General features: G+C 43.5%; 2 protein-coding genes across 2 annotated transcripts; both read left to right on the forward strand.

Annotated features, from left to right (window-relative positions):
• Positions 1-1,571: 1,571 nt before the first annotated feature.
• LOC126541356 (uncharacterized) lies at positions 1,572-18,109 on the forward strand. Its single transcript, XM_072286148.1, has 5 exons — positions 1,572-1,583; positions 2,290-2,349; positions 3,083-3,336; positions 5,786-5,885; positions 14,952-18,109. Exons 1-5 carry the CDS (start codon positions 1,572-1,574, stop codon positions 15,489-15,491), a joined length of 966 nt encoding a protein of 321 aa, XP_072142249.1. The 3' UTR covers positions 15,492-18,109.
• A 3,716-nt stretch (positions 18,110-21,825) lies between these two features.
• Positions 21,826-23,608, forward strand: LOC126541359 (cuticle protein 16.8-like). The gene is made up of 3 exons (XM_050188109.2): positions 21,826-21,874; positions 21,984-22,037; positions 22,854-23,608. Exons 1-3 carry the CDS (start codon positions 21,863-21,865, stop codon positions 23,349-23,351), a joined length of 564 nt encoding a protein of 187 aa, XP_050044066.1. The 5' UTR covers positions 21,826-21,862; the 3' UTR covers positions 23,352-23,608.
• Positions 23,609-23,810: the final 202 nt, after the last annotated feature.

Below are 23,810 nucleotides of genomic sequence, written 5' to 3' on the forward strand. Positions count from 1 at the left end.
GGCAGAGCTTCTTCAGACAAAGAACTACATCAGAGCCTATGGTGGCGCTGGCCTTTGAAATTTCTATCTGCTAAATACGCTGAAAAGAAACCTTTTAGCAGTTTAATTAAGGTACACCTTTCTTATGATCGGTCGCAGATGTGTCTTTGTGACTCAGTAGGGAATACATTTGTTAGCTCTTGAGACCATGATCAAGGGGGTACCATAATGTCAGCTGCCCATGTGACCCATGATGGAAAAGACAACTATTGCAGAGCTTCCCGGTAGTCTTGAACTGATGCTTACGTCGTATCATTGAGATATGCCAAGAGTTTCGTGCATTGCGACGTTGCGTGACAAAAAAAAAATTTTGCTCCCTTTGCTGATCATATGAAAATAGGCATGTATACGCAAAGAAGACACATTAATAATGCGTTTTCCATCCTTTGAAATCCAGCTAAAACTCTGCCCTAGACATCGTTTCCAGCCCAATTGAGCAGGCATGGTAGTAGCCTTTACTATTGGTATAACTTTTCTCACTTTGCAATAACCTTCTTAATTTAGTGCGCTCATCTCTCATCCTCAGCGTTCATTCCGCTCTACCCACCAAGTTTTCATCGTTGAAATAATATGCTAATGAAGCTTCATCAATCACACAGTAAAGTGAACTTTCCGGCTTCTAACCATGTGTTTCTATTACTTCTTGCAGCATTTATCTTAACACGTAGTAGAGAACGAAAGTAATTAGCGATAGCAGAGAAGCAAGATCAATGAATGGCTGCCACGAGTTTGAAATAGATCGTACGAAAAGTGTAACTTATGCGATGTAGCTCGCATTCGCGACACGATGCGGTACGAGATAAGTGACGCGTCACGTTTATTGTTGAGAAAGCTTATTCCTAATACCTGTGCGTGTGTATTATTTAAGGATCCTTCGCTTAAATAAAGAAGTGAAGGAGATTTTTTTTTGTAGAATTGACGCCGTGCTGATTACGATTACTTCATTTCGAAGTATGAACTTATGCAAAACCTTAGGGCCAAGAAAGTAAGCCACAGTGCCTACCTCGAGCACGGTTCTTGAATAACCCGTCCTGGCTACGGGGTCGGCTGCCTTGACATGGCGAAGAAACTATGTGAAGCCACGCGATGAAAGTTCTTCCGCCTCCTGTTTCCACATTGCTTCAAACCAATAGTACGTGCAAACGCACACTGTTCAATCAGGTGATCATTCGAATTTGGACTCGGAAGGAAACACTCCATCATACCCCACGATGCGAGCTAGTTACGATGCGCCCTCGCGTCTACAGCTCTATTGCGTCCTCTATCCTTTCATGGTCCGCAGGCATCTTGCTTTCTTTTCTTTCTAGTTTGTAAGTTTGCAAGTTTTGTCCTACTTTACTCACCTCCTCTCTGCTTGTGTCGTGGCTATAAACTAACTGGACACAAGTTCACTCCGGATTTTCTGGTCGTGATCACTAAGGTTAACCAGGTGGATATATAAACGTTTGACCATTAGCTTGCAACGAGCGTGCGTGCGAGCGCATCTGATACTCTCTGCAGGTCCTTGGAGCCACTCCGGAAGAGATAGGGCCATGCTTGCCAAAGTGAGTACTCCATTTCGCGGCCTGCAGGAAAACATGTCTATATTTCTCTTTTGCTATTTGTTACATTTAGTTAACATCTTACTTGACGCGTGGTATACTCATCTTATGTCATTTTGGTTCCGCAGTTAAAACTTCTATATACAGGAATGCTTCAGTAACTTGGGAGTTTGGTGAGTTTACTTGTGAGTAAATTATTTATTTGATAACACTGTTGGCATATGGAAAAGGGATTCTGTCTGTTCGGCGGCTGCCTATATTTTAGCTTCCGATCCGTACTTATTAGAATTGAAGAGCAGGCAATTCACTCGATTTTCATAGGGACGACTTACCAAATGTACTTGCCTGCTCGATTTCTATTATGCCTCTGTGCACCTTATACGTATGTGAACGGTGTTATTATATATCACTGTTTTCCAACCAATATCGCTCCTCTGGCATATACATCCGCTGCTGCTACTTCCAGGCCTCTGTACATGTTTAAGCTGTGCGTATATAAAACCAAAATTAGTTTCCCCAAATATATTTTGTATATAGTGCCGTGTCCCCGAGAGGGTCTCGAACATCAAGTGTAGAATTTAAAAACGAGAAGCGGATTTACAAGAAATGTTATTTCTACATTGCTGAAAGTTATCTACGCTTACTGTTCAATGAAAGCAAGGAAAACCTTATTTATTCAATTATGCTCTGCCAACAAATTCTTCCGCAGGTAATTGCCTTGCTTCTTGTTGGCGTCGTGTGTGGTCAGCGAATCGAAGATCCCATCGGGGTAAGTCAACTACAACCTAGCTTTTACAGAAATCTATGACAGCTTCACTAAGGCGGCATGAGTTCCACTTTCCCTGTCAGCTCTATTCTCGTTATCTCATAATTACTTTTAAAAACATTGCCCTGAAAATGCCTAATTTCTGTAAATAGGTAGCGATGACTAACCGCCGTAAAAAAAAAAAAAAACACACTGCTGGGCAATTTCAAACATTGCTGCTTTTTTCTGGATTGTATCACAGTAGAGTAGTCCAAGCCCGCACACTAAATAATCTTGATTATTTTATTTACGAAGCGCTTTACCACAAGCTAGCAATTCACTTTAACAATATTTAACAAGCGTTCGTTATGCAGGCGTCTGCTCGCACAAAACAGACACGTATCATTTCTAAGGACACCACCACCTGAACGCGTACAGAACCTAAGACACATAATTAATTTTGGTATGAAACAAAGAAGAAGTACGAGTTACGATGTAAGGATAGTTTTGAGCCATACTTGAGAGTAATGTTGATAAAGAATTACATTGCTGGTCCCAAAACTGTCGCTATACACAGAGAAAATGCTACTACAATGGCTTGCTGCACCTCCAAGCAGGTAGAATTCAAAATTAAACATATCACTGCTACTCAGATGTTTCACTTATAGAATTTCTTTTGCATTACTTGACAATGACGTATAGTTTGCAATATCACTGCACCGTATTTTTACTTTGTTAATTGCACTTTCTTGAACAGCCTCCGCAGCCGTACACGTTTTCGTACGATATCAAGAACGACTTCGGGACGCGACTGAGCCAAACGGAGAGCGGGGACGAGAACAACGTCAAGACGGGCACGTACTCTTATTCAGAGGCAACCGGCATTTTCCGGAATGTAAACTACATCGCCGATAAGGATGGATTCCGTGTTACCGTCGACACCAATGAACCGGGCACGAAGTCATCCGCGCCAGCTGACGTTGTCATCAACTCCCAGGTGATCACCCATGCGTACGTGCTTATTGCGAACAGAAGGTAGCGCGAAAAGCAGGAAGACACGCTGCTGGGCGAAAATTGTGGCAAATTGAGGCAGCCTCCTTAGGATGTACAATCGTCTGAGCGGCAAACCATAAACGAAATAGCACAGAGGTAAAAACGCTTGTGGCAAGAAATGCTCCAACAATTGCATTTCGTACAGTTGAGCAGTGGCTATAGGGGTGTCGGGTTAATGGCAGCGACGAATTCGAGACCCAAATTTAAACATTTTGAGTACACTTTTCTCTCCATTGAGCGCGCGCACTCAGTGCCTGCTAACCTGAGTAGATGGTGCTATTTTCTCCTTCGCACTGTTTAAGCTAGAGAATGGCGAAGCTGGGATTGTGACTTTCATATATTGAAGAGGAAAGTAATTTAACAGATCAATAAATCAAGCCATCCATCAACAACTACGAATAAAGTTGTTAGTGGTGAAAGAAAAGCAGATTTAAAATACCTTTGAGAAAATTTTGAAATGTATTTTGCTATTGTTATCGTTTTGTTGATCGCGTTCACTGTTGTTCACATGATTAGAAAATTGATCGCTCTACTGGTGAATGGGCTCAGAACGTTCGCTTTCGAGCCATTTCTCAAGAGCTCCACTGGGCCCGAGTGCCTACTTAGTCCGAATATTTCATTCCATTTTCTGTGTTTCTAAAGACATAAAGAAGACGAGTTTCGCAGTGTTCCTGTTTCTGACTACTTAAAATGTCTCTTCCAGGCCTCCGACGTAGCACCACCTGGAGCGACCATAACTAACAGACCAGCCGCATTTGTCGCCGCCCCAGCGCCACGTCCGAGGGTCGTATCGCAGAGTTTCCCGCCGGTTCCGCGGTTTGTGGCACCCGTCACCATTGCCCGGTCAGCTCCCCTGCAATTCAGGCCGGCAACAACCGCTACTAGATTCGCTGCTCCGGGTGCAGCATCCGCCTCTTTTAGGCCCGGTGGCGCAAGCTCGGCGTCTTTTACGCTTGGCAACAACCCGCCACTCAGCTACACCCTTGGTAGAAGCCGATGACCACCCATTTTATACGCCTGCAGGATCAGTATACAATTCAACTACATCATACTGCACTGTGAACTATGATCATTGTGTGCTTCCAAAGGGTGACGCTACGCTTGTTGCACCATGCGCATGCATGGAGGCTGTACGGTCGCATTTCTTGTATCTTTCTGCACCTGCTCTCGACTGCGATTGAATTTTTAAGAAGATCGTGCCTGATACTTTTTATATATCAACAAGGTATCAGGCGCGCCAATGTTTAGCCAGAAGCTCCTGGTAACTTTTGCATGCCTATAACCCCCAATCTTATCACAACAAAGAAATATAGACACACTTCAATATCAAGCTTTTGCAGAGGATCGTGATCCCGTTTGTGCTCAAACCTCGTTCAATAAAGGTGTTCTTGCAATGCTTTCAGTCCATTCCTTTAACATATGCAGCTTGTTGCTTGAGCCCCCTAAATGGCACAAATAAACTTAAATAATTTGAGATGATGAAAAAAGTTACTACAGTCATGGTACTGCTTCTTTCTCGAATTGTGCAACCTTGTCTATCGCGCAGAGTGATAAACAAGGTTTCACAATGTATAACTTCATAAGAGTGGTTAGCCGGTGGAAAACACGTAATCAGAAAAATTTTATGTACACATGTCAATAAAAGAGCTTATGCGTTGTATGTATCCGCTTCAAGAAAAAGTGTGGACATTGCCCCTTTATTTATTGTTGTCGGCATCCATACACACGTCAAGCACTAACAGCGTACACATATCAATCATGAATTAACAGCTACAACTGGATTGACGCCAACCTCTTGTTTACCCTGCACTGGTGGGAGCCATTGTCGTGTTCTTTCTTATCGTGTATCATCGACGAAGTAAATTTTACGCATTAAGTCGGCCGCTCCAGCCTTCAGATTAGGTTCCGATACCTTTACCATACACCTCTAAATTCTTGAAAAATAATTAAAATGATGGGCCAAGGTCGCCTTCACGCAACGTTTGCCTTTATTATTGCACATGAAAGGGCTATACGGATGAATGGATATGACAAAGCGTTGGCCTGCAGTAGAGTGCTCCGTGTATACAACGCTAGCACAAAACTCGGAGGGAGACCGCCTTGGTGCTCACGCACGTAATTGTGACCCAGATAATTCGTAGAAATACTTCATGTTGGGCTAATTGGTGAAACAGCCCGTAACATGTTTAGCTTTCTTTGGGAAGAAACTGCGATTTTTCCTGTCTAACTGGTTTCTTGGACTCATCCCGACGATAGTGCAGTGTAGTTCAATTGTAAAAACCGCATGGTGTCACCGTGCTGTATCACGTAGCGATATGGTGATACGGAGGAATAATTTCGCGTTCTTCGCTCATGACAGCTAGCGTTTGGAGATGCTGTCGTTGATACACTGCGCCTCTCGTCGCAGCATCTACGTGCGACCTGAGTCGGTCATAGACGATGCACGTGGTTCTCAACTGAGGCTTCAGGAAATGTCGCTCGAAGTACCGGTTGGCTCCAGCGTACAGGTAGGGCTCGGTGGTAAAGGTAGTGCCATTCGTAGGACATAGTACAACACTGTGCCAGAAATAACCACTTGCAAAAGCATATTCAACACATTGTTGGATAATAGCCGGAATCGGGTCTTCAAAAAATATTTGAAGAGAGCGCAATATTAACACGCGAAGACCAAATAGAGAGGAAAAACGCCATTCCCATTAGAGGTAGGTAGTGGGCCTCGTCTTGCGCTCTTTGTGTGCGTATGCGTGTTCATTTTGCGCTCCTCTTCGAATAACAGGATAATTTGACTGCTTGGCATGGACGTGCAAAGACAAATATCCGATCAATCCGCAAATAAGTGGTTCAAAATTCTTGATGGCCAATTTCTGGACACTTTCCTATAGAGAGCTGACATTAGTGTTTGCCTCCTCACTATACACAACCGTGCAGATCGTACCCGTGGTGGTGGCTCAGTGGTTGAGACGTTTTGCTGCGAAACACAAAGTAATGTGCCCGATTTCTATGCATGAGAGGTGGCGGTGCTCCGATGCATGCGTAACTTCAAGAAAAATAAACGTCTATGTTTTATGCCGTGAGTGCACAGTAAATAACATCATGTTGTTGAAACTTGTCCGCAGCAGCCAACAAAGGCGCCTGCCATTGTCCATTTCTTGATTTGGAACCTTAGAATTGGTCAATAAGCAAACCATGTAGGCATTGACAACAAAATGCAGAATCCGTATCCTAGGTAGGCAAAGTGTACATGCAGGTTAACGCCTGTCGCCCTCTTCAGTACTTCTGACCTCCCTGAAAATTTGCGCAGGAGATTGCTATTCACGTCTGCAGCTCTTAAATGGTCCAGACACTCAATTCAAAAAGCTTTTCTACGCACGTGATGCTTGCAATTGGCCGGTTGCTTTTGCAAATACGTACCATGTCATTATTGAGAGCCATGTGCTCTTAGATCTGTTCTAGCATAAGAAGCTTTTGTAAATGCAGGCCCAGTTTTATGGCACTTTAGCTATGCGTAATAACAAAACACAGCAAAAAATTACTTAACCAAGCATTTCTTGATTTATCAAAACGAAATTCACGAGAAAATCCGGCTGGGCCGATGAAATTAAAGTTTCGCAATAATCCGTTAATTCAGGCGGGCCAGTACAATGTCCCGCGGTGCCTGCCATTCGATAAGTCTACTAAAGCGAAATGTTTTTTTTTCTTCGAAAGTTCGCCCCATGGTATAAAATGGGCGACGGTTCGTATAAGTAGACAGAGTCCACCCTTTTCAATGACTTGAGCAAGAGACAATAGCGTAGACCGCGAGTGCACAGTTGTGATCAACTGGGCAATTCGGATACAGCTCCGCTTTTGACTGGTAGTGACACCATGATGAACGCACTAAAGCAAAACTAAAGCAGATTGCGTGTGCGCTACCTGATGTCGGATTCCATGCTCATGCGTTTTGATAAGATCATCAAGAGCTTGCCGAGTGAAGAGAAAACATCCTTTCTCTCTTCTTTATTGCTTTCACATTTTCAACAGAAGAGCAGTAAAAATGCAGGTACTCTTTGGAAGTGATTTAAAAGATGGGGTTGATATTTTTCCTCTCCTGAAAAAGAAAGCATTTTAAGCCAATTAGCCGCAATTAGGCTATAAATATGCAAAATCAGGAGCCGTTCGAAAGTGAAGTCTTGATCCGTTTCACCGAATGCTACGGTGAACTTTGGATAGCTTGATCGCAAGCGCCCTCATGCTATGTAAACGTTCATATCTAAGTCGCGGTATTCATTCTAGAATACGAAATTTCCAACCATTTGATATGTGCTTAAAATCGCAAACGTGGTTGAACAACCGCATTTGAATTGCTACATGCAATTGATATTTATATTCTTACTGCTATTCAATCAGCCGCTGTCGAACTGCGCATGTCGGGGCGATGGTGAGTCAAGATTACTTCATAAAGCGGAGAGAAAATATTGTAGCAATAGTCTAGTGGAAATACTATTATTTTTATTCTTAGTGCTATTCTAGCAGACGCCGTCGATCTACGAATGTCTGGGTGACGGTGAGTCAAGATGCCTCAATGAAGCAACAAGAAAATATTTAGGTAATATTTCTTATTGAATGCACTTTTATTAATGTTTTCGTAACAAGAAATTGCTCAATGCAAGACTCTGAGACAAACTAAAGCTAAGTCTTCAGGCCACCATATTGGCATGAATGTGCTTTGGTGATGGCTAAAACTTGAGCCACACGCTGTGAACTCAATGAGTTTACAGCTTATTTTTTATCTGCATTTCTTTTGCGTTAATTGTTATTGATGGGCTCCGAATGCGATAGGAGAAGCGATAATGGAAACGCGACAAGACAGGATGATGACACAATGATGTTTCTGAATGAGGCACGTAATACAATCAAAAGTAGTCTAAATCTACACTAAAATTGCTAAATTTAGAGGCTGTGCTACCATAAATGAGAAACCAGAACGCGAGTAGTGTAAGAAAATAAAGTGGGAGCATAAGGCGAGAGCAATGTATACATGTAAGTTCAAAGCCAAACTGTGTTGCGTTCTTCTCGGGGTAACTCAAACCATTTTTGTGTCTACGAGATCACCACTGAGGAGAGTAAGTAAACATTAAGGTCAAGATATCGGCAAATAAATTCTATGCGTGCTGGTTACTAATGCAAAATTAGCGATCGCTGTCTTCTTAGTACTTCAGTTTCGGTTTTTAAAAGTACACAGTCAAAATAATCATCGATACAACTGTTGAAGGATTCTAGATAGAACCTTAGTAATTCCTTTGGAATACATTCTGAAACGACAATAGAGCCTGCCATGATCAAAAAATTTCCTGACAGAGTACCTCAAAGGATCAAATTTATTCCTCTGTCACTTAGTGGTAAGGCGCTGTGCCGTAATATCAGGACCATTATTGTCGAATGACTACTTGCAACATGTTTCGCGTTGCCTTTTGGAAGTACGTGCCTGAAGCAGCATTATTGTAATTTATTTCTTGACTTTTGAAGGCGAGTGTAAAACAATATTCACCAGAGATCTTTGCGCTGTTCTAAACTAGGGCAATTGTGCCTACTCTAAGCACTATTACTGCACGGCATCGTTCTCATGTGTACGTAGCTATCAACATCTTTGATCTTTTGTTTCTTCGCGCAAAAGCAGGCGTGTTGTCTTTGTAACAAAGCGCTTGAATAGCAGTATAGTATGCTACTAATAAGGCCTTCTATTCCCACTCGTGCTTTCGGGTTTCCCGTAAGTGCCAGCTGATGACTAAAAAAATGGGAGGTATGCTTCCAGCAAAGCTATTAGCCTAAATTCGCTCGAAAACGTTGTATGCCAGTTTTGGCAATTTTCTGAAAAAACAAAAAGTCACTCACAAAGTCAATATGCTTAAGAAATGGGGAAATGTTAGACGCAATATGCAGGGAACCTTGGAAGATGTGTGTTATTAGGAGATAGATGAAAATTGCCAAACATGTTGGCGGCCTGTTTAGAGGCCGATAACATGAGTCAATTATATGAAACGCTTACGAAATTCCCAACTTCTCTCGGAGGACCAAAACCTGCCGCAATTTTATATTTTTTAAAAAAGGGGTCCATAATATGCGTTGCGCATACCGAAAGTTTCAAGTACGTGGGTTAATTATGAGCTTTGAAATGAATGCCAATTTTTGTGTAGTATACGAGGTGTGTAGCTGATTTTTTCAGTCTTCTCGATGAACTATGCATGACAAGTTGTATATATTTCGCTGAAGTAGGAAGCATGTTGCGAGTGAAGAATGTTAAGTGTTGAATCTGTGGAGCTTATTTAATGTCATTATAGAAAATTTGTTATTCAAGCGTTTCAAAGTTTCATGGTGCCGTTAACGGCAACGTGTCGTAGAGTTCCAAAGCAATTTTACAAGAGGCCAAGTTTCAGTCCAATAAAAATGGGAGGCAACATGGCCGACGAATAAAGGTCAGTCGCTGACCAAAAATGGGGCTAATGGTAAGTGTAATATATGGCTTAATTTTAACGTTCCTGGTCTAATTATAAGCGTAGCAAATATTGCTAAACCTCCGTTTTTTTCCATTCTCATGCGTTTTACGAAGCTTGTACTAGGTTTTCGCAGTGTGCCCGGGGAACGATACAAGGCCCTTTCTTTATACTTGACAAAAAAAGGGGCACGTTATGGTGAGTTTGTAGGCAAAGTTCAAAGAGTGCGCATTACTTGCAGTTTTTGCAATTAATTGCCAGTGCATGGGCTCCAAAACATTATGAGTATGTTTTACTAGTTGCGAGAAATTTAGCCTCCTGTCTTTGCATAACTGACAAAAACCACAGACATAAAATGTGAAAATGGAAGGAACGAAATAGCAAATCTGTCTGCGAGGTTAAGCGTACGTGAATGAACTTCAGCTTTTGTAAAAAAAAGTTCTTTGATCAAGCGTTCGAAAGCCTTATAAGGCCTATTTATGCTTTCTTGCCACTGTCCCTAGGGAAGTCTACGTTACACAGAGATTATAACTGGTGAAAAGAAGGGATACGTTTGGGTTGTGTCGGAAAAGTTCAGTGCATTTCGGTTAATTGCGGCCTTCTCCGTAAATTACGTATTCCAGCACTCCCAAGCGTCATGAGCAAGTTTACACGAGTGGTGCAAAATTTAGCACGCAGCCTGGCTTAACTACTAATGCCACAGAAGCAGAACTTATCGAAGGGGGTAAGTTGGGGGGGGACATTATGACAATAAAATATGCGAGTTAAATGCGTGCATACACACCATTTTCAAAATGTTTCTTAAGCAAGTTTTCAGCTGTTTGCCAATGCTCCTATAGAACTCAATGTTGCACCAAGTATATATGTGAAGATCAAGTGGGTCATCCTAATTGTCTCGCGCAGCAAATTTTACCGTTTCCGCCCTAATTAGAAGCGTTGCAAATAATAACTGAATTCTCGTTTCTTTCTCTATATTTATGCATTATACACTAGGTTACAATAATTTCGTAATGCGTTGTACCAGGGTTCTGGGTGAAATAAATGTCACTTTGTTTCTAATTGTTTCAAGTTAACGGATGATTATGGATAATATGTATAGGCACAGTTCAAAGTCTGTGGACTAATTACGGTCTGAGGAATAGATTACGTATGCAAGCGATCTCGAGTGTTCTAACTTACGAATATCGCACAACTTGACTCTCCGCACTCAGGGAACCATGAACGCTATCGAGATCGCAGTTAGCGAAAATTAGGGTGACATTCTGGCTAACGTTCTCCCTAGTAAAATGTTTCCGGATTAATTGCTACCTTTGTAAAAAATTCCTTAACCAGTGCTCAGAAGCGTTATATGCAGTGAATGTTTCAAACGGGTTATCCTTATGCTTATAACGATTTAAAGCATGTAGTTTACTTACAGGTCACTGAAATTCCTGAACTCCGCGGAAGCAATAGCTCCACTGGAAATGGGGTTCCAATTCTGCAAGGTCACAAAAGTCTGCCCTGTGTTTGGAAACATGAGCTATTTTTTTAGGAATATTTTCCTTCATTTAAGAAACACTGCTTAACGACGCTGTGGTTTAGTATGAAGTCTACTGAAGTGTAACCTTGAAGCTAGTACCTCATTGCTGCACCTGCTCTACGGAGCCTGCTTCATCTTTTCTCAAAGAGTTCGATTTCTTTTCACCATTTACCACATTTCGGCTTATAAAACGCGCGGAACGCTAGTTGCTAGCATTTTCAATATAAATCAGGTAATGTGGTCATCTTATTGACTAAGCTAGGACGTTAACGTAAGCCAAGATTATTCTATCAGGTTGGATGGAGTGTGTATACTATTTCCACGAAAATCCCATAAGTGGTGCTTCAGTGCTCATGCCAAGGCACTTGTTATCGTTTCTTTTCATGCTATCTTGTAATTTCATTTCGAGTTTTCGGGAAAATTTTTAGGAAAAAGCATCACGACGCAAAATTTTCAGATTGGCAAATGGCAAGAGAGCCTGTTTTGAAGGGACAGGAGGAACTAATGTCATCTTTATTCTTTTTTTTTTGCTTTTTTTTTGTCGGAAAGCTTTCCATAGGTTGCGACACCAAAATTCCGAGAATAGTTTGTCAGCCTGGTCTCTATCGCACAATTTTCCTGGCGGCCACGATGCACGCGCTGAATAATTCGGAGTGTAGATGACCGAGTGCCAACGCACGAGCACAATCGGGATGGGAGCCAGCAGGATCCGGGGACTTTCAGAAACTTCGGCGCCGATTGTACGGGTGTATGTTGTCATTGCAAGGACACCCGCGCGGTTGTGCTCTTTTGTAGGCTGCCTCGAAAATTCGCTGAACTGTAAACGAATCATATTATTCATTCGACGACTGAATTATTACTTTCAAACCCTTCAAAACGATTCCATCTCTCCTTCCTCTGGTGACTTAGGTGAGGAAGCGACAACGAAAGCGCATAATTCAAACCATTATAGCGCTAGACGACACTGAAAGCCGGCAAAATAGAAAGACCGTCGTGACTCCAAAGATGCGACCCGCTTTCCGCCTCCGTCTGCCCTTTTGGCCAATCGTCCACAAGCACGCGATAATGCAGTACTCTCCGGAACGGCTTCATCGTAAAAGCGAAAACGTCCAGGTGGCCTCTTGGCATGCATTCGCTAGTGCAGGATAACCATCTTCCGTAATACTCCCCGCTCGTGGGCTAAGAGGATGCAACCACGAACGTCCCCACGCCAGGAGAATGGAATACGGTGTACGGTGTACGCCGAGAAGCAGCCACGTGCGCTAAGCATGCAACTGCAGAAGACAAAGACAGCCAATCCCACCGCAGAGCGACTCCAATACTTCTGGGTGCTATCGCTTGGAAGGTCTGCGCGAAGTCTGGACCACTTCCTGCCGCCATCATATATTGTTTGCCAATGTCACCATGGCCGCTCGTGGAACAGTATTAAAGAAATACTTTCTGATAGTTGTTTCGTTTCTTGCAGGACCTCCTCCCTCAGTGATGCTCGCATGCATGCTCCCGAATCGTGAATTAGAGGATGAGAAATCACGGGCATATATAAACAAGCCGGTCGTGAGGAGACGGCCACCAAGCAGTTGCCCTCACGCCTGTGTGCTCCAAGCAAGATATCCAGACTTCGTTCTGTGACCATGATCGAAAAGGTGCCGGAGTTTACTGTGCCAGCCCACTGTTGATTCATCGTGGCGTAAGACGCGGCGGTATCTCACACTGGATATTTCTGACGTTTCAGGTGTTTCTCCTAGCGTGCCTCGCCGTTTACGCAGCCGGGCAAACAGTTGTTCAACCGGTAAGTGCACTGCATCCACTGCATCCTCGGCCTGTCCTTGTGTTATCTCTCTCTGCGTTCGTTTGTTCGCACAGTTATAAAACTGTTTGCTAATATGCCCTGTTTATTCGCGCGTTATTTGTGCTTTCATGCAAAGGCTGTGAAGAGTATTCTCTGTAGAAACACTACGAGCAGGAATAAAAATGTGGATAAGCGTAGTAGGTTAGGTCGCGGGAAGGCATTGATGTAACTAATGTACCTCGAGAGGCATGTATCTTGATTGAAATCACAATAGCAAGAAATAACTTCCTATGATAGTCAGGTTCACAGTTCTTATGAGAATATTCTTGTTATCATAAGAATAAATATATCCTTATTAAACTAAAGTCCACTGCAACACTACATAGAAGTGTAGTGTTACAGTGGATGTAGGTAGAAATGGCATTACAGTGCACCTTATAACGACAGAAAGCTGAGCTAGTTGGTGAGGATTCATTATACAAAAAGGTGAGGCGTGCAGACAGGACACAAGAGAAGAGCAGTGGACAACATGAACGCCGTGTGTAGATAAGTAGGGGAACATGAAAAAGGACTCAGAGTTCTAGAAATCAAGCTTAGAACGACAGAAAGCTGAGCTAGTTGGTAAGGATTCATTATTCAAAAAGAAAGGTGAGGCGTGCAGACAGGACACAAGAGAAGAGAAGTGGACAACACGAACGCGTTCGTGTTGTCCACTTCTCTTTTCATGTGTCCTGTCTGCACGCCTCACCTTTTTTGCACAGTGCACCTTACTTACGAATAATCTTTCTTTCGCCATGCACACTATAGCTTCGCGTCACATCAGTGCTGCTGCGATCGAATTATCATCAATTTAAAGCATGTAGCACGCGTCCCGTGCTATGGGTCGTGATGCTCTAAATTTAATTAATCTTCCTTCAGGCTACCTGTTAGTGCCAGCTTAGAACGGTTGTACATGGCATGATGCTTCCTGCTACACATGTCTCCATTGCGATTGTCTCGGTAGGAGCAAAACCAGCTATAGCCTTTAATAAATTCTGTTGACATTTCACAGAGAAGCCACGATTTCTGAACACACCTGTAAAACTTCATAAGTTTGCAAATTGCTATAAAAGCGCATTGACGTTTCGAAATGCGTGGACACATTTTCATCGATGTTTCAATTCAAAAAGCGCGAAATAATATCAGGTCGTCAGTAATTACGATTGTTAGGATCACTGATGAGGATGATTTATAAGCTAGGAAATTATTTCGTTCGTTCATACAGTTCTGGGTTTGTGCCACTGCTTGGAGTCAGGGTTAGCCGAGAGGTCGGTTGAACAGTGTGCAGTCGCTGATGGAACGCATTCAAAAACGGGAAATATCAGGTAGCGAGGAGCAACCAGGGTTTGGGTTCGTGCTGTTCTACAACACTAAGCTAGAAAGGATGTAGTCGCGGGCGGTCGAGATATGCAGCATTTATGCTATTGGAAATTGATCGAACATATTGGCCCTGGAAAATTGCGACTTGCGGCTATTATTTTAAAGCTGGGTGGGTATAGCAAATGTGTTGCATATGTATTGCGAGTGCCAGGCTGATAATGTCCTAAGAATCACAGTTCTGTGCTTTATTTAACATGGCATGTCAGAAATGCGCACGTAGAATTTAGCTGGTTTCATTCACTTTATGTGGCCCCATAGCACCAGAAATAACCCCAAGAAAACCTGGCAGACCTTCTCACAAGTCTTATGTGTAAAGCATGTCAGCGCTGAATTCCTTGTCTGTTCACGTCTCTTCTAACACGACCGACTCTTTCAGGTGGAGTCACCTCCGCAACCGTATAGCTTTAGCTATGATACCACTGACGAGTACGGCACTCGGATGACGCGCGAGGAGACCAGCGACGAGTACAACAACAAGGTCGGATCCTACAGCTACACGGACCCGAACGGCATCACACGCACGGTGCACTACGTCGCCGACGCTGACGGCTTCCGCGTCACTATCGAGACAAATGAGCCTGGCACCCGCACTTCGAACCCCGCCGACGCGCAGATCACCTCTTCGGCCGTTGAGCCGCCGCCCACTTATGCGCAAGCCGCTCCTGTCGCCTATCATGCACCGGTCACCGTGCATGCCGTGCACGCTGGTCCGGATGCCGTAGCGGTACACGGTGCCCCGACTGCCGCCGCTGTGCATGCTGCCCCGGTGGCTGGCGTCACTCTCCACGCTGTTCATGGCGCACCAGTCGCCGTACACGCATCGCCTGTGACCCTGCACGCGGCGCCCGTGTCGTACGCAACGGCGAACCACGCAGTGCCCCTGTCGGTCGTGGGGCGAGCCAAGAGTCGCCGTTAATAAGCTACGTCCATGGCGCTGCTTGCTTCGAGAATCAGGGATCAGTGATCAGTGCTTTTCTCTTCCTCTATCCATTTGTTGCTGCTTGCAATTCGCGCCGGTGTGGAGACCCTCTTTAAGCTTGATTACTTTGGGCTGAAAGTATGTGTGTGACACGCAAATTCCTCTGTGAGCTTACTTACACGCTGAGATATCTGTTCATGCTAGCGCTCGTATTCGGTTCTTAATGTTTTCTATGCTTCTCTAGCTAACATAGTGGTGTCTTGTATAACGCAGCAGAGAAACTCATACGTAAGACTAGATCATCTCGTATGGAGGCCTCTGCTTGCTGGTCCTGCTGCCATGCCCGCAGACACTTTTCTGTAGGTTTGCTGCACTAGTCGTTGAGTTAGCCGCACACAAAGCAGCGTTAAGCGCCTAGCTATCTACCAACAAACATCAAAAACACACCTAGAAAGCAAGGTAATCGAACTATTTCTCCTGTATTCGCAAACGATCGTTGACTAAAAGCTATTGTTCGACACCACCGAGTGTCTACAAATGCCGCCGTTTGCCACCGAGTGGCTCACAGCGTCTCTCTTCCATTGAAGACACTGTGCTTCATTAACGCCCCTAGTCCACTCCAACGGCGAAGAGTTCCCTGAGGAGCACACCTTGACTCCACTGCTTTCGAATAGTCGCCGACAGCATCTGCTGAGCCTAATTGCACTCAGAAATCAACGTGCAGCCTCATTGAAACGCAGTGACGACTTCATTTGAACGGCCACGCTTCAATCAAATTTCTTAAGTCTCAAAGGCAACCTGCGCCGGAATAAAAGTCTAGAATATGTGGATGTCTTTTTGTTCTTTTGCTTGGTTGAGTGCACAAAACTTCACGTTAATATCAAATACTACACAATCCTTCTACGATATGTTTTGTAAAGTTTGATATTTGTGCTAATTGCCCTAACAAATGCATTGTCTTGCTCAGACGTTCACTTACGAGTTTTAACTCGAAGGAGCGCAACGCATGTAAAATTCTATGTTCTTTTGTTGTTTGTTTTAGTGCGATGGGATTGTTTTATCTGCAGTATATTTGCTAACATGAGGACGTAAATGTGTCTTGTTTTGTACACCGTAGGGAGGAAGGCAACCTTCGCCAGCTTTTTGTGTTTGCTGAAAATGTGTTATAACATGTGCATTGAAACTAAAATGTCCTTGGTGTTTTGAAACCCCTAACAAATATTTGTGACTCCCTGTGTAACCTAAAATGTCTACAACCAACCGCATGTAATACTGGACGAAGGTTCAAATACGTAGACACTAACGAATGCCCAAGAATGTACAGACCTTCAAAAAATAAAGAAATAAACGTAAAGCCTATCCTCTTTAGTCACCTTTCTCTTATTAAGGATGCAAATAGACACACACTAAACACGCAGAAAAAAAAGGCTACCCTTGTTTCAAATTTGGGTTTTATATTTATGAAACATACACTCGTAATGTATTTCTGGACGCGGAGGCTACTGCTAAATTCTCCCTAAGGTTTGTCATGAATAAAAATAAAAAGTCAGCAATGGAAAACGACATTGCTTTCCGACTATTTCTAGACTTTTATCTTCCTTCGCGACTTGATTTGTGTCATCTTGTTAGAGTAAGCAAGATGTGGGAAAAAATCATGTTTAATAAGTGAGAATAGGACCTACCATGTTCAGATTTTAATAACCCTTAGTGGCTACAACAATATGACGCACTATCGCGCTCAAAATTAGCTACAACCCGAAAGCCCATGGCAGTGCGGTCATGCTTTTACCTCATACTGAGCGCGACAGTAGATAATTTTTCGAATGGTACCAATCAGTTCAAACAATTCAGCTCTTTTCCTCGGTCTTGGGCAGGCTTGTTTCTGTTAACGAAGCTAAATTGTGACCTATGTAACGTGTAACAGTTGCTCCTACAAGTATCATGGCTAATGGAAATGTCTTGGAAATTCTACGAAACATTTGCGTGGTGCCTACTTTACAGCACGATTGCTAAAGCGAGATTACCTCTGATTTCAACAACATATGTGTTTATGCTTTGTATTACGGGAATCATGCCGAGTCATTTTTCGCTGTCTTCGCGTGGCGTGATGGTCCCGTTTTGGTTACATTAAAGCTGGATTGACACGACGAACCGCACTGCCGATTTCCTCGGCGGACGAGCGTGGCGCAGCTATGTGTAGCCGTATCAGCTTAGCCGTGCCAGGCTTCTGCCCTCGAAGTGAACCAGCGGTTTGTGCGGTAGTGTGAGCCTAGCTTAAATGGGTTCCTCAGATGAAACAAACATCACTGTTCACACGCATGCAATGTTCCTCATGGACTATTTTCCTTCCCTGTCAACACAACTGCTACATCTGCGGTCTGGGCATACAAATGGGGAAGAAGTTTGTGGACTTATTTGGGAAAGTAGCCAATACTGTTCTTCACAGTATTGCAGTGAACGAAATCTTATATTGTACCATTACGGGCAAACCCACCAAAAGACACTGTTTGTTTCATCGTTTTATTTTGGATGGCCTGAATGGCAGCCCTATTGGTCTGTGCGCAGTGTACTGTGAAAATTTGTTATGTATTAAAAACTAACGCTTGCATTTCTTACGATGTTTCCGTTTCTGGTTCACTTTCGCGGATTAGAAATTAGCCAAAAGTGGATTGACTTGGGAACTTACTTCACTTATATTTCGCAGTTTTTTTCCAGGTCGCGTGGTAGATTAAACGAAGGAGAGCAAGTTCACAAAAATACTGGTTGCCTTTTAGCAGCACAAATTGTCTAGTCACGACACCCATGTACAGTAAGATATACAATTTTTTACGAAACTGATAAAGTGCCCATTGCACGGAACACGCACTTTTTATTTGACAAGAATATTTTTTCTCGTATTATGTGTAAACTATTCCGAGTGGTTAATAAACACTTATTTAGCAGACATCCCTTGTCGACCTTGTTCACACTTTATATCCCTTTTTCATCCTTCGGAAGTTGAAGCATGGATAATACTAGAAAAAGTGACAGCAGACCAAAACATGACATTAAAACTTCCAATTAGCTACGTAGATTGCCCATCTATTATTACCAACTGCCGAGCTCGTTATGTTTTATATTTGCACCTCCAATAGTTAGAAAATATCTTAAGTTAAACAGTTGGATACACAACATAGTTCTAGCTGATAATGACCTACAATTTTTTGGTCTAGAACTGCTACTCAAGCTTCCTTGCTGCTGAAAATAACTCGTGATCTGCGCACTTCAGTATTGTTACACATCCTTCAATGTGACCCTATACCTCAAAAGTTTAGCATGTCATTACTTTCTTCTGCTAGCTCGGCCATTGTCACAAATAGTGAGAGTAAAACTTGTGGGACGCTTATAAGGAAAGTGAAATTTATTGAAGGGCGTGAAGCTTGCAAGTGAGCGTAGCAAAACACAACTCAGAAACAAAGTAAAGGGCTCGGTAATGACAGTAAGCAAGTTCGTACATTGCTGTAGTACTATAGACAAAGTGAAACACTGAATGGTGTTTGAATTTTTCTGCATACGCACTTTAAACACCGTTGCTCGAAATCTAGGGAAAACTGCGCCCTGCTGCTTCGCTCGAATATCTCGCTAACCATGCCGTTTCCGAAGAGTCATATGCTTCCAGAAGACCCTCGTTGCCGAGAGATTTTCGCATGATGGTGCAGCTGTCAGAAAAATTAGGCACGATATATTCCATAATGTGTGGCAGCTTCACGTTTCGCACTTTACGGTATGTAAGTGCGACACAGCAAAACCCATTTTACCATTTACGGGCACGACACATTTGGTTAGGTCACAAAATTCTAATGCAACAGAAAGTGGAGTTACTAGAGCTGAAGAAGTTAAAGCGCTTCCTCGCTACCAATCATTATAGTGGTGTGCGAATACTCAAAATTTCTAATAGGAATTGAACATTGCACACTAACTATTCGTATCCGTATTCGAAGGTGAACTGTAAGATATATTGAAACATTCAAAGCTAACCAAATGTTTAGCCACAGCCTACTATTACAGTACGGTTACCATTTTTCCTGCGCTAAAAAAATTATCGTAAATTATCGCAAGCCAAACAACGACAAACATTTTTGAAGCAGTGTAGAAGCAAAATAGGTAATGCAAGCTTTGTTTTTGGTTTTGCGGCGAAAGCATGCATCACAACCTGTTGCTTTTGCTTATAGCATGTCATTTAGTGGTTTTGGAGTCTAGTCATTAAGGAGTTTTATTTTTTCTCAACAACCAATGATGTTTTCGTTGGAACGGGTCATTTTACGTCTGTCTACAGCACACAAGTCATTCAGCAGATTTATTCTTGTTTTCTGTAACTTATCTTCATTCGTAACCACTTATATAGCATTTAGGGAAAGCTAGACATACCGCGCCCATGCATTCTTGGAAATCTTGTTCGCAAAGTTTATTAAATGTCAATTAGTGATCTTTTTTTAATTTATACCATTTGTTCTTGAGAGTTAGCTATCTTCATTTCACTAGTTAGTAAAGGTAGGGTACCTTACAATATTGGAATAAAAAAGCCACAATTTCTCCCGTAAAGCCAAGCACCGATTGTGATAGCAAATGAGTAGATAGCCAGGCGAAGTAATGATAGTAGTTCTATCGGCCATATAAATTCGTAAACATTTGTTTACTAACTAAATTAACAATGATATGATATGTAGGCGCGACCGAATGAGGACGTAGAAGGAAATACACAGAGAGAAAGCACTGTCGCTGTGTGTCTGTGTCGGGCTTACACATTCTACGATAGAGTGAAACAAACTAGCCCGCCAATGTGTTTGAACTAAACTAACATGCACGGTGTCACACCCGCACTGGCAAACATGGACACATGTCGCTCGATGGGCACGGAAACTCGCTGTCAAAATGCTGGAGGGAGGAGTTGTGGCAGCAGAAGCGATCGAATCGACCTTCGTGCATCTCTCGCTTCAACGCGAAGGGGATGTCGGGAGCACGGCGCATATGAAGCTACCGGCACTACGCGCACTCTGTGAACGTCGCCGATCGCTTTGAAGATAAGGCCCACGCGGGCGCGCACTTTGGGCCCGTCACAGATTGCTTTCAAGATACGGCAGCTGCACGGCCGCGCCGTAGGCAGCAGGCACCGGAGAAGAAAGCCCCGCCTTCCTCGCCTCGCGTGTGCGTTTGACTATTCGATATAAGTTTCGATGTTCAATACTTACGTACATACGTATGCGATTCGTATTCGAAAAGGATCATATTCGCCCACCTCTTATTTTGGATTCAGTATAAATTTGCCAGACCTAGTGCCGCGTCAGATAGGAAATAGTCGCGGAGTATATGGCTGCAACAAAAAAACCCACACCGAATCAATTTGATCAGTTCTAATCTGGCATCAATATAGGGGAGCATTTTCCTCGTAAGTTTAGCGAATTGCTATTTTATCTATCTGGGCAGAAGAACTTACTGTTTTTTTTTTTAATGCGAGGGTTAATGCTTCAGGGCATACAGGGGTATGGGATGCGGGCGAATAAGGATGTTTTAAAGAATGAAAAAATATTTGCGAATCTAATAAAGTCCTAGATTACTTCCCAGTCATTCCTTGGACGTCACTAGAATGGAACCACTTTCTAACAAAGATTGCTTGGATCACTAGTAATTCCTCCTCTCGTGCTGCCTCAGAGAACATTACTTACAAGAGCGCGTTTGCGCTTACTAACAGGTGTCAGTGCAATTTTCAAACAGTTTTCTTTCTACTCAATGTATTTCTGCCTATTGAGTAGGTCAGCTTGCGCTCCTGATTTATTTTCCTTTTTCGTAATGCTTGTTGCATTCGTTGTAACCCACTCCCCTCTTTAATCATGCTTTGAAATGTCCCGAGGGCATTATAAATAAAACTAAAGAATAAAGCGAGTTTCCGCGCGTGAAAGAATTACAGCTCACACAAAGGGTCGCTGTATTCGGTGCACCTGTCTTTCAAGCAGTTGCTCGACGCCCTCCGAATAGAAAGATGCCTATAGGTGCCTCGCTGGCGACCACAGTGAACTCGGAAAGAAGATTAGGTCGAGAGAATAGAAGGTGACGAAACAAGAGTCAGTGACTTCCAACGACCTTGCCGAACGACTCACGTCCGACGCTTCTACAAAAAGGGGAGAGGAGGTGCAGTAGGGGATAGCGTCCGGTACTCGCTCGTATGATACAAGTGATCGTCCGGTTCATTAATTCGCCATCCGATAATAGCCGGTCACGTTCAATGCTCCTTAAATCATCAGAACAGTTGATCATGGGACTTGTATAAAAGCAGCAGCGTTCAGTGCACAGGATCAGTCTTGTTTTCATCTCGACAAGAGCCACAGCACACCATGTTCTCTAAGGTGCAGTGAAACCCATCTCCGTTGCAATTGCGATGTTCTGTAGTTGGCCGTCGTCGGTGGGGATGAGGAGCTTATGCGGTTTTTTTTTTTCTGAAATTGTCCATTACAGGTTGTTCTCTGCTGCCTTCTGGCCATTGCTGCCTCTGCACCAGTTGAGGAATACGTGAGTTTTTGCCCAGTGCCGATACTATATCTAGTAAAAAATTTGAGAGCTTACCTAGACGTTAAAGTTATATCCTGTCACAACTAACATAACCACTGCCAATAGGGTGCCATCAGCATGGCGTTGATGTTTCTTAGGAACATTTTCTTATGGCAATAGAGTTTCCGCCCCAAGGTCACCGAAACAGCCAACTACGCTTCTTCTGAAACGCGACGGAAGACGTTAAATCAGCGTAAGAAAAGCTCTCTGCATGAGCCTCTTGATGCCACGGTGGGGCGTCCCGAGGAAAACGTGTACATTATGACAAGAGGATTAAGCTCGCATTAGATTTGCTTGAGCGAAAAAGATTAAACCTACGTGTGAATCGCTACTGCACAACGTGAAGGCTGAGCTTAGGTTTCAACATTACGAAATACATCGTAAGAAGTTAATTGGAAGATACTGAATGCTTAAACGACAATAGGGTCCGGATCGTATGATTGCAAAAGCGCCAAATGTTTCCATGTCACAAATCTAGAATTGAAGTCATGTTTCTCTATGCAATGCTCAATTAAGCTACATATCCTGAGGTCGGTGACAGCAAAATTTGGAATATCGAACCAGCTACTCCCGATGGAGGGGGAAAATTATCTCGCAGTTATAATTAGTCGATCCTAATCCTATCATACCTACATTATCTCGCGCTAGATGAAAAAAGCAAGACAAAACCATTTGTTGAGAGCAAATGCCTTCGATCTTAGAGCATGTCTGACAGGAAGGAAAGCTAGTTTATTTTAAATTTTTCAGTAATATTCCCGCTCCTTCTTTTTGCCGCAGCCACCTCAGCCTTACACCTTCAACTACGACAGCACCGACGAGTACGGCACCCGACTGACCCGTGAGGAGACCGGTGACGCCAACAACAACAAGGTCGGCTCCTACAGTTACACCGACGCCGCTGGCATCAGCCGTACCGTTAAGTACACCGCCGACGCCGAGGGCTTCCACGTCACCATCGAGACCAACGAGCCAGGCACCAAGAGCTCCAACCCAGCCGATGCCCTGTACACCTCTAGCGCTGTCGAGGTGGCCCCAGCCCCAGCTGCTCCCGTCGTCGCCAAGCCCGTTGAGGTCAAGGTCGCCGCTGTGAAGCCCGTGCTTGTGCAGGCGGCCCCAGCTCCAGTCGCAGTGCACGCTGTTCACGCCGTGCACCCTGTTCATGCCGTGCACCCAGTTCAGTACGCTGCCCCAGTTGCCTTCGCCACCGCCCACCACGTGACCCCAGTCACTTTTGTCCACCAAGCTCCCTTCACCATCGGCAAGGCCAAGGCTTAAGCGAAGAATCTTCATAAATCGCAGGCAAAAAATCAACCCTACACAAACAACCCAACCTCACACGCACAGGTGGCTGTTGCATGAAGACCCGGGCGTACCATCGATCGCTCATTGCTGACGAAATGGCATCGGGACTCTGCAGTTGAAACTTGTCACTTACTTATCCTGTTCAACACTGTTAATGTTTAACGAAGAATTTTATCACATGTTACCGTTGACAAAGACATTTTAAACGAATAAAGCTTCTTTTCATAGCAGTACCGACTTTATTGTTGATGAAGCTCATAGCTGTATTTCGCAACGCCGAATGTATCATTTGGTCCAGAAATCGATAACAACTGGTAAAATGCAATTTTGATCTATAGACCTTTTATAATGCCCTTTCATAATGTGCACGGCAGAGGTACAAAAACCTTCCTGCGCTGCCTTATTTCATCACAAAGAAATCTCAAACAATAT

The sequence above is a fragment of the Dermacentor andersoni genome, chromosome 2, assembly GCF_023375885.2.
Source record: "Dermacentor andersoni chromosome 2, qqDerAnde1_hic_scaffold, whole genome shotgun sequence".
NCBI lineage: Eukaryota > Metazoa > Arthropoda > Arachnida > Ixodida > Ixodidae > Dermacentor > Dermacentor andersoni.

Coding starts and splice junctions, on each gene's coding strand:
- LOC126541356 (XM_072286148.1), top strand. Junction 2,350..3,082: donor GAATCGAAGATCCCATCGGG/GTAAGTCAACTA, acceptor TTTCTTGAACAG/CCTCCGCAGCCGTACACGTT. Junction 5,886..14,951: donor CGGTTGGCTCCAGCGTACAG/GTAGGGCTCGGT, acceptor CGACTCTTTCAG/GTGGAGTCACCTCCGCAACC.
- LOC126541359 (XM_050188109.2), top strand. Junction 22,038..22,853: donor CTGCACCAGTTGAGGAATAC/GTGAGTTTTTGC, acceptor TTTTTGCCGCAG/CCACCTCAGCCTTACACCTT.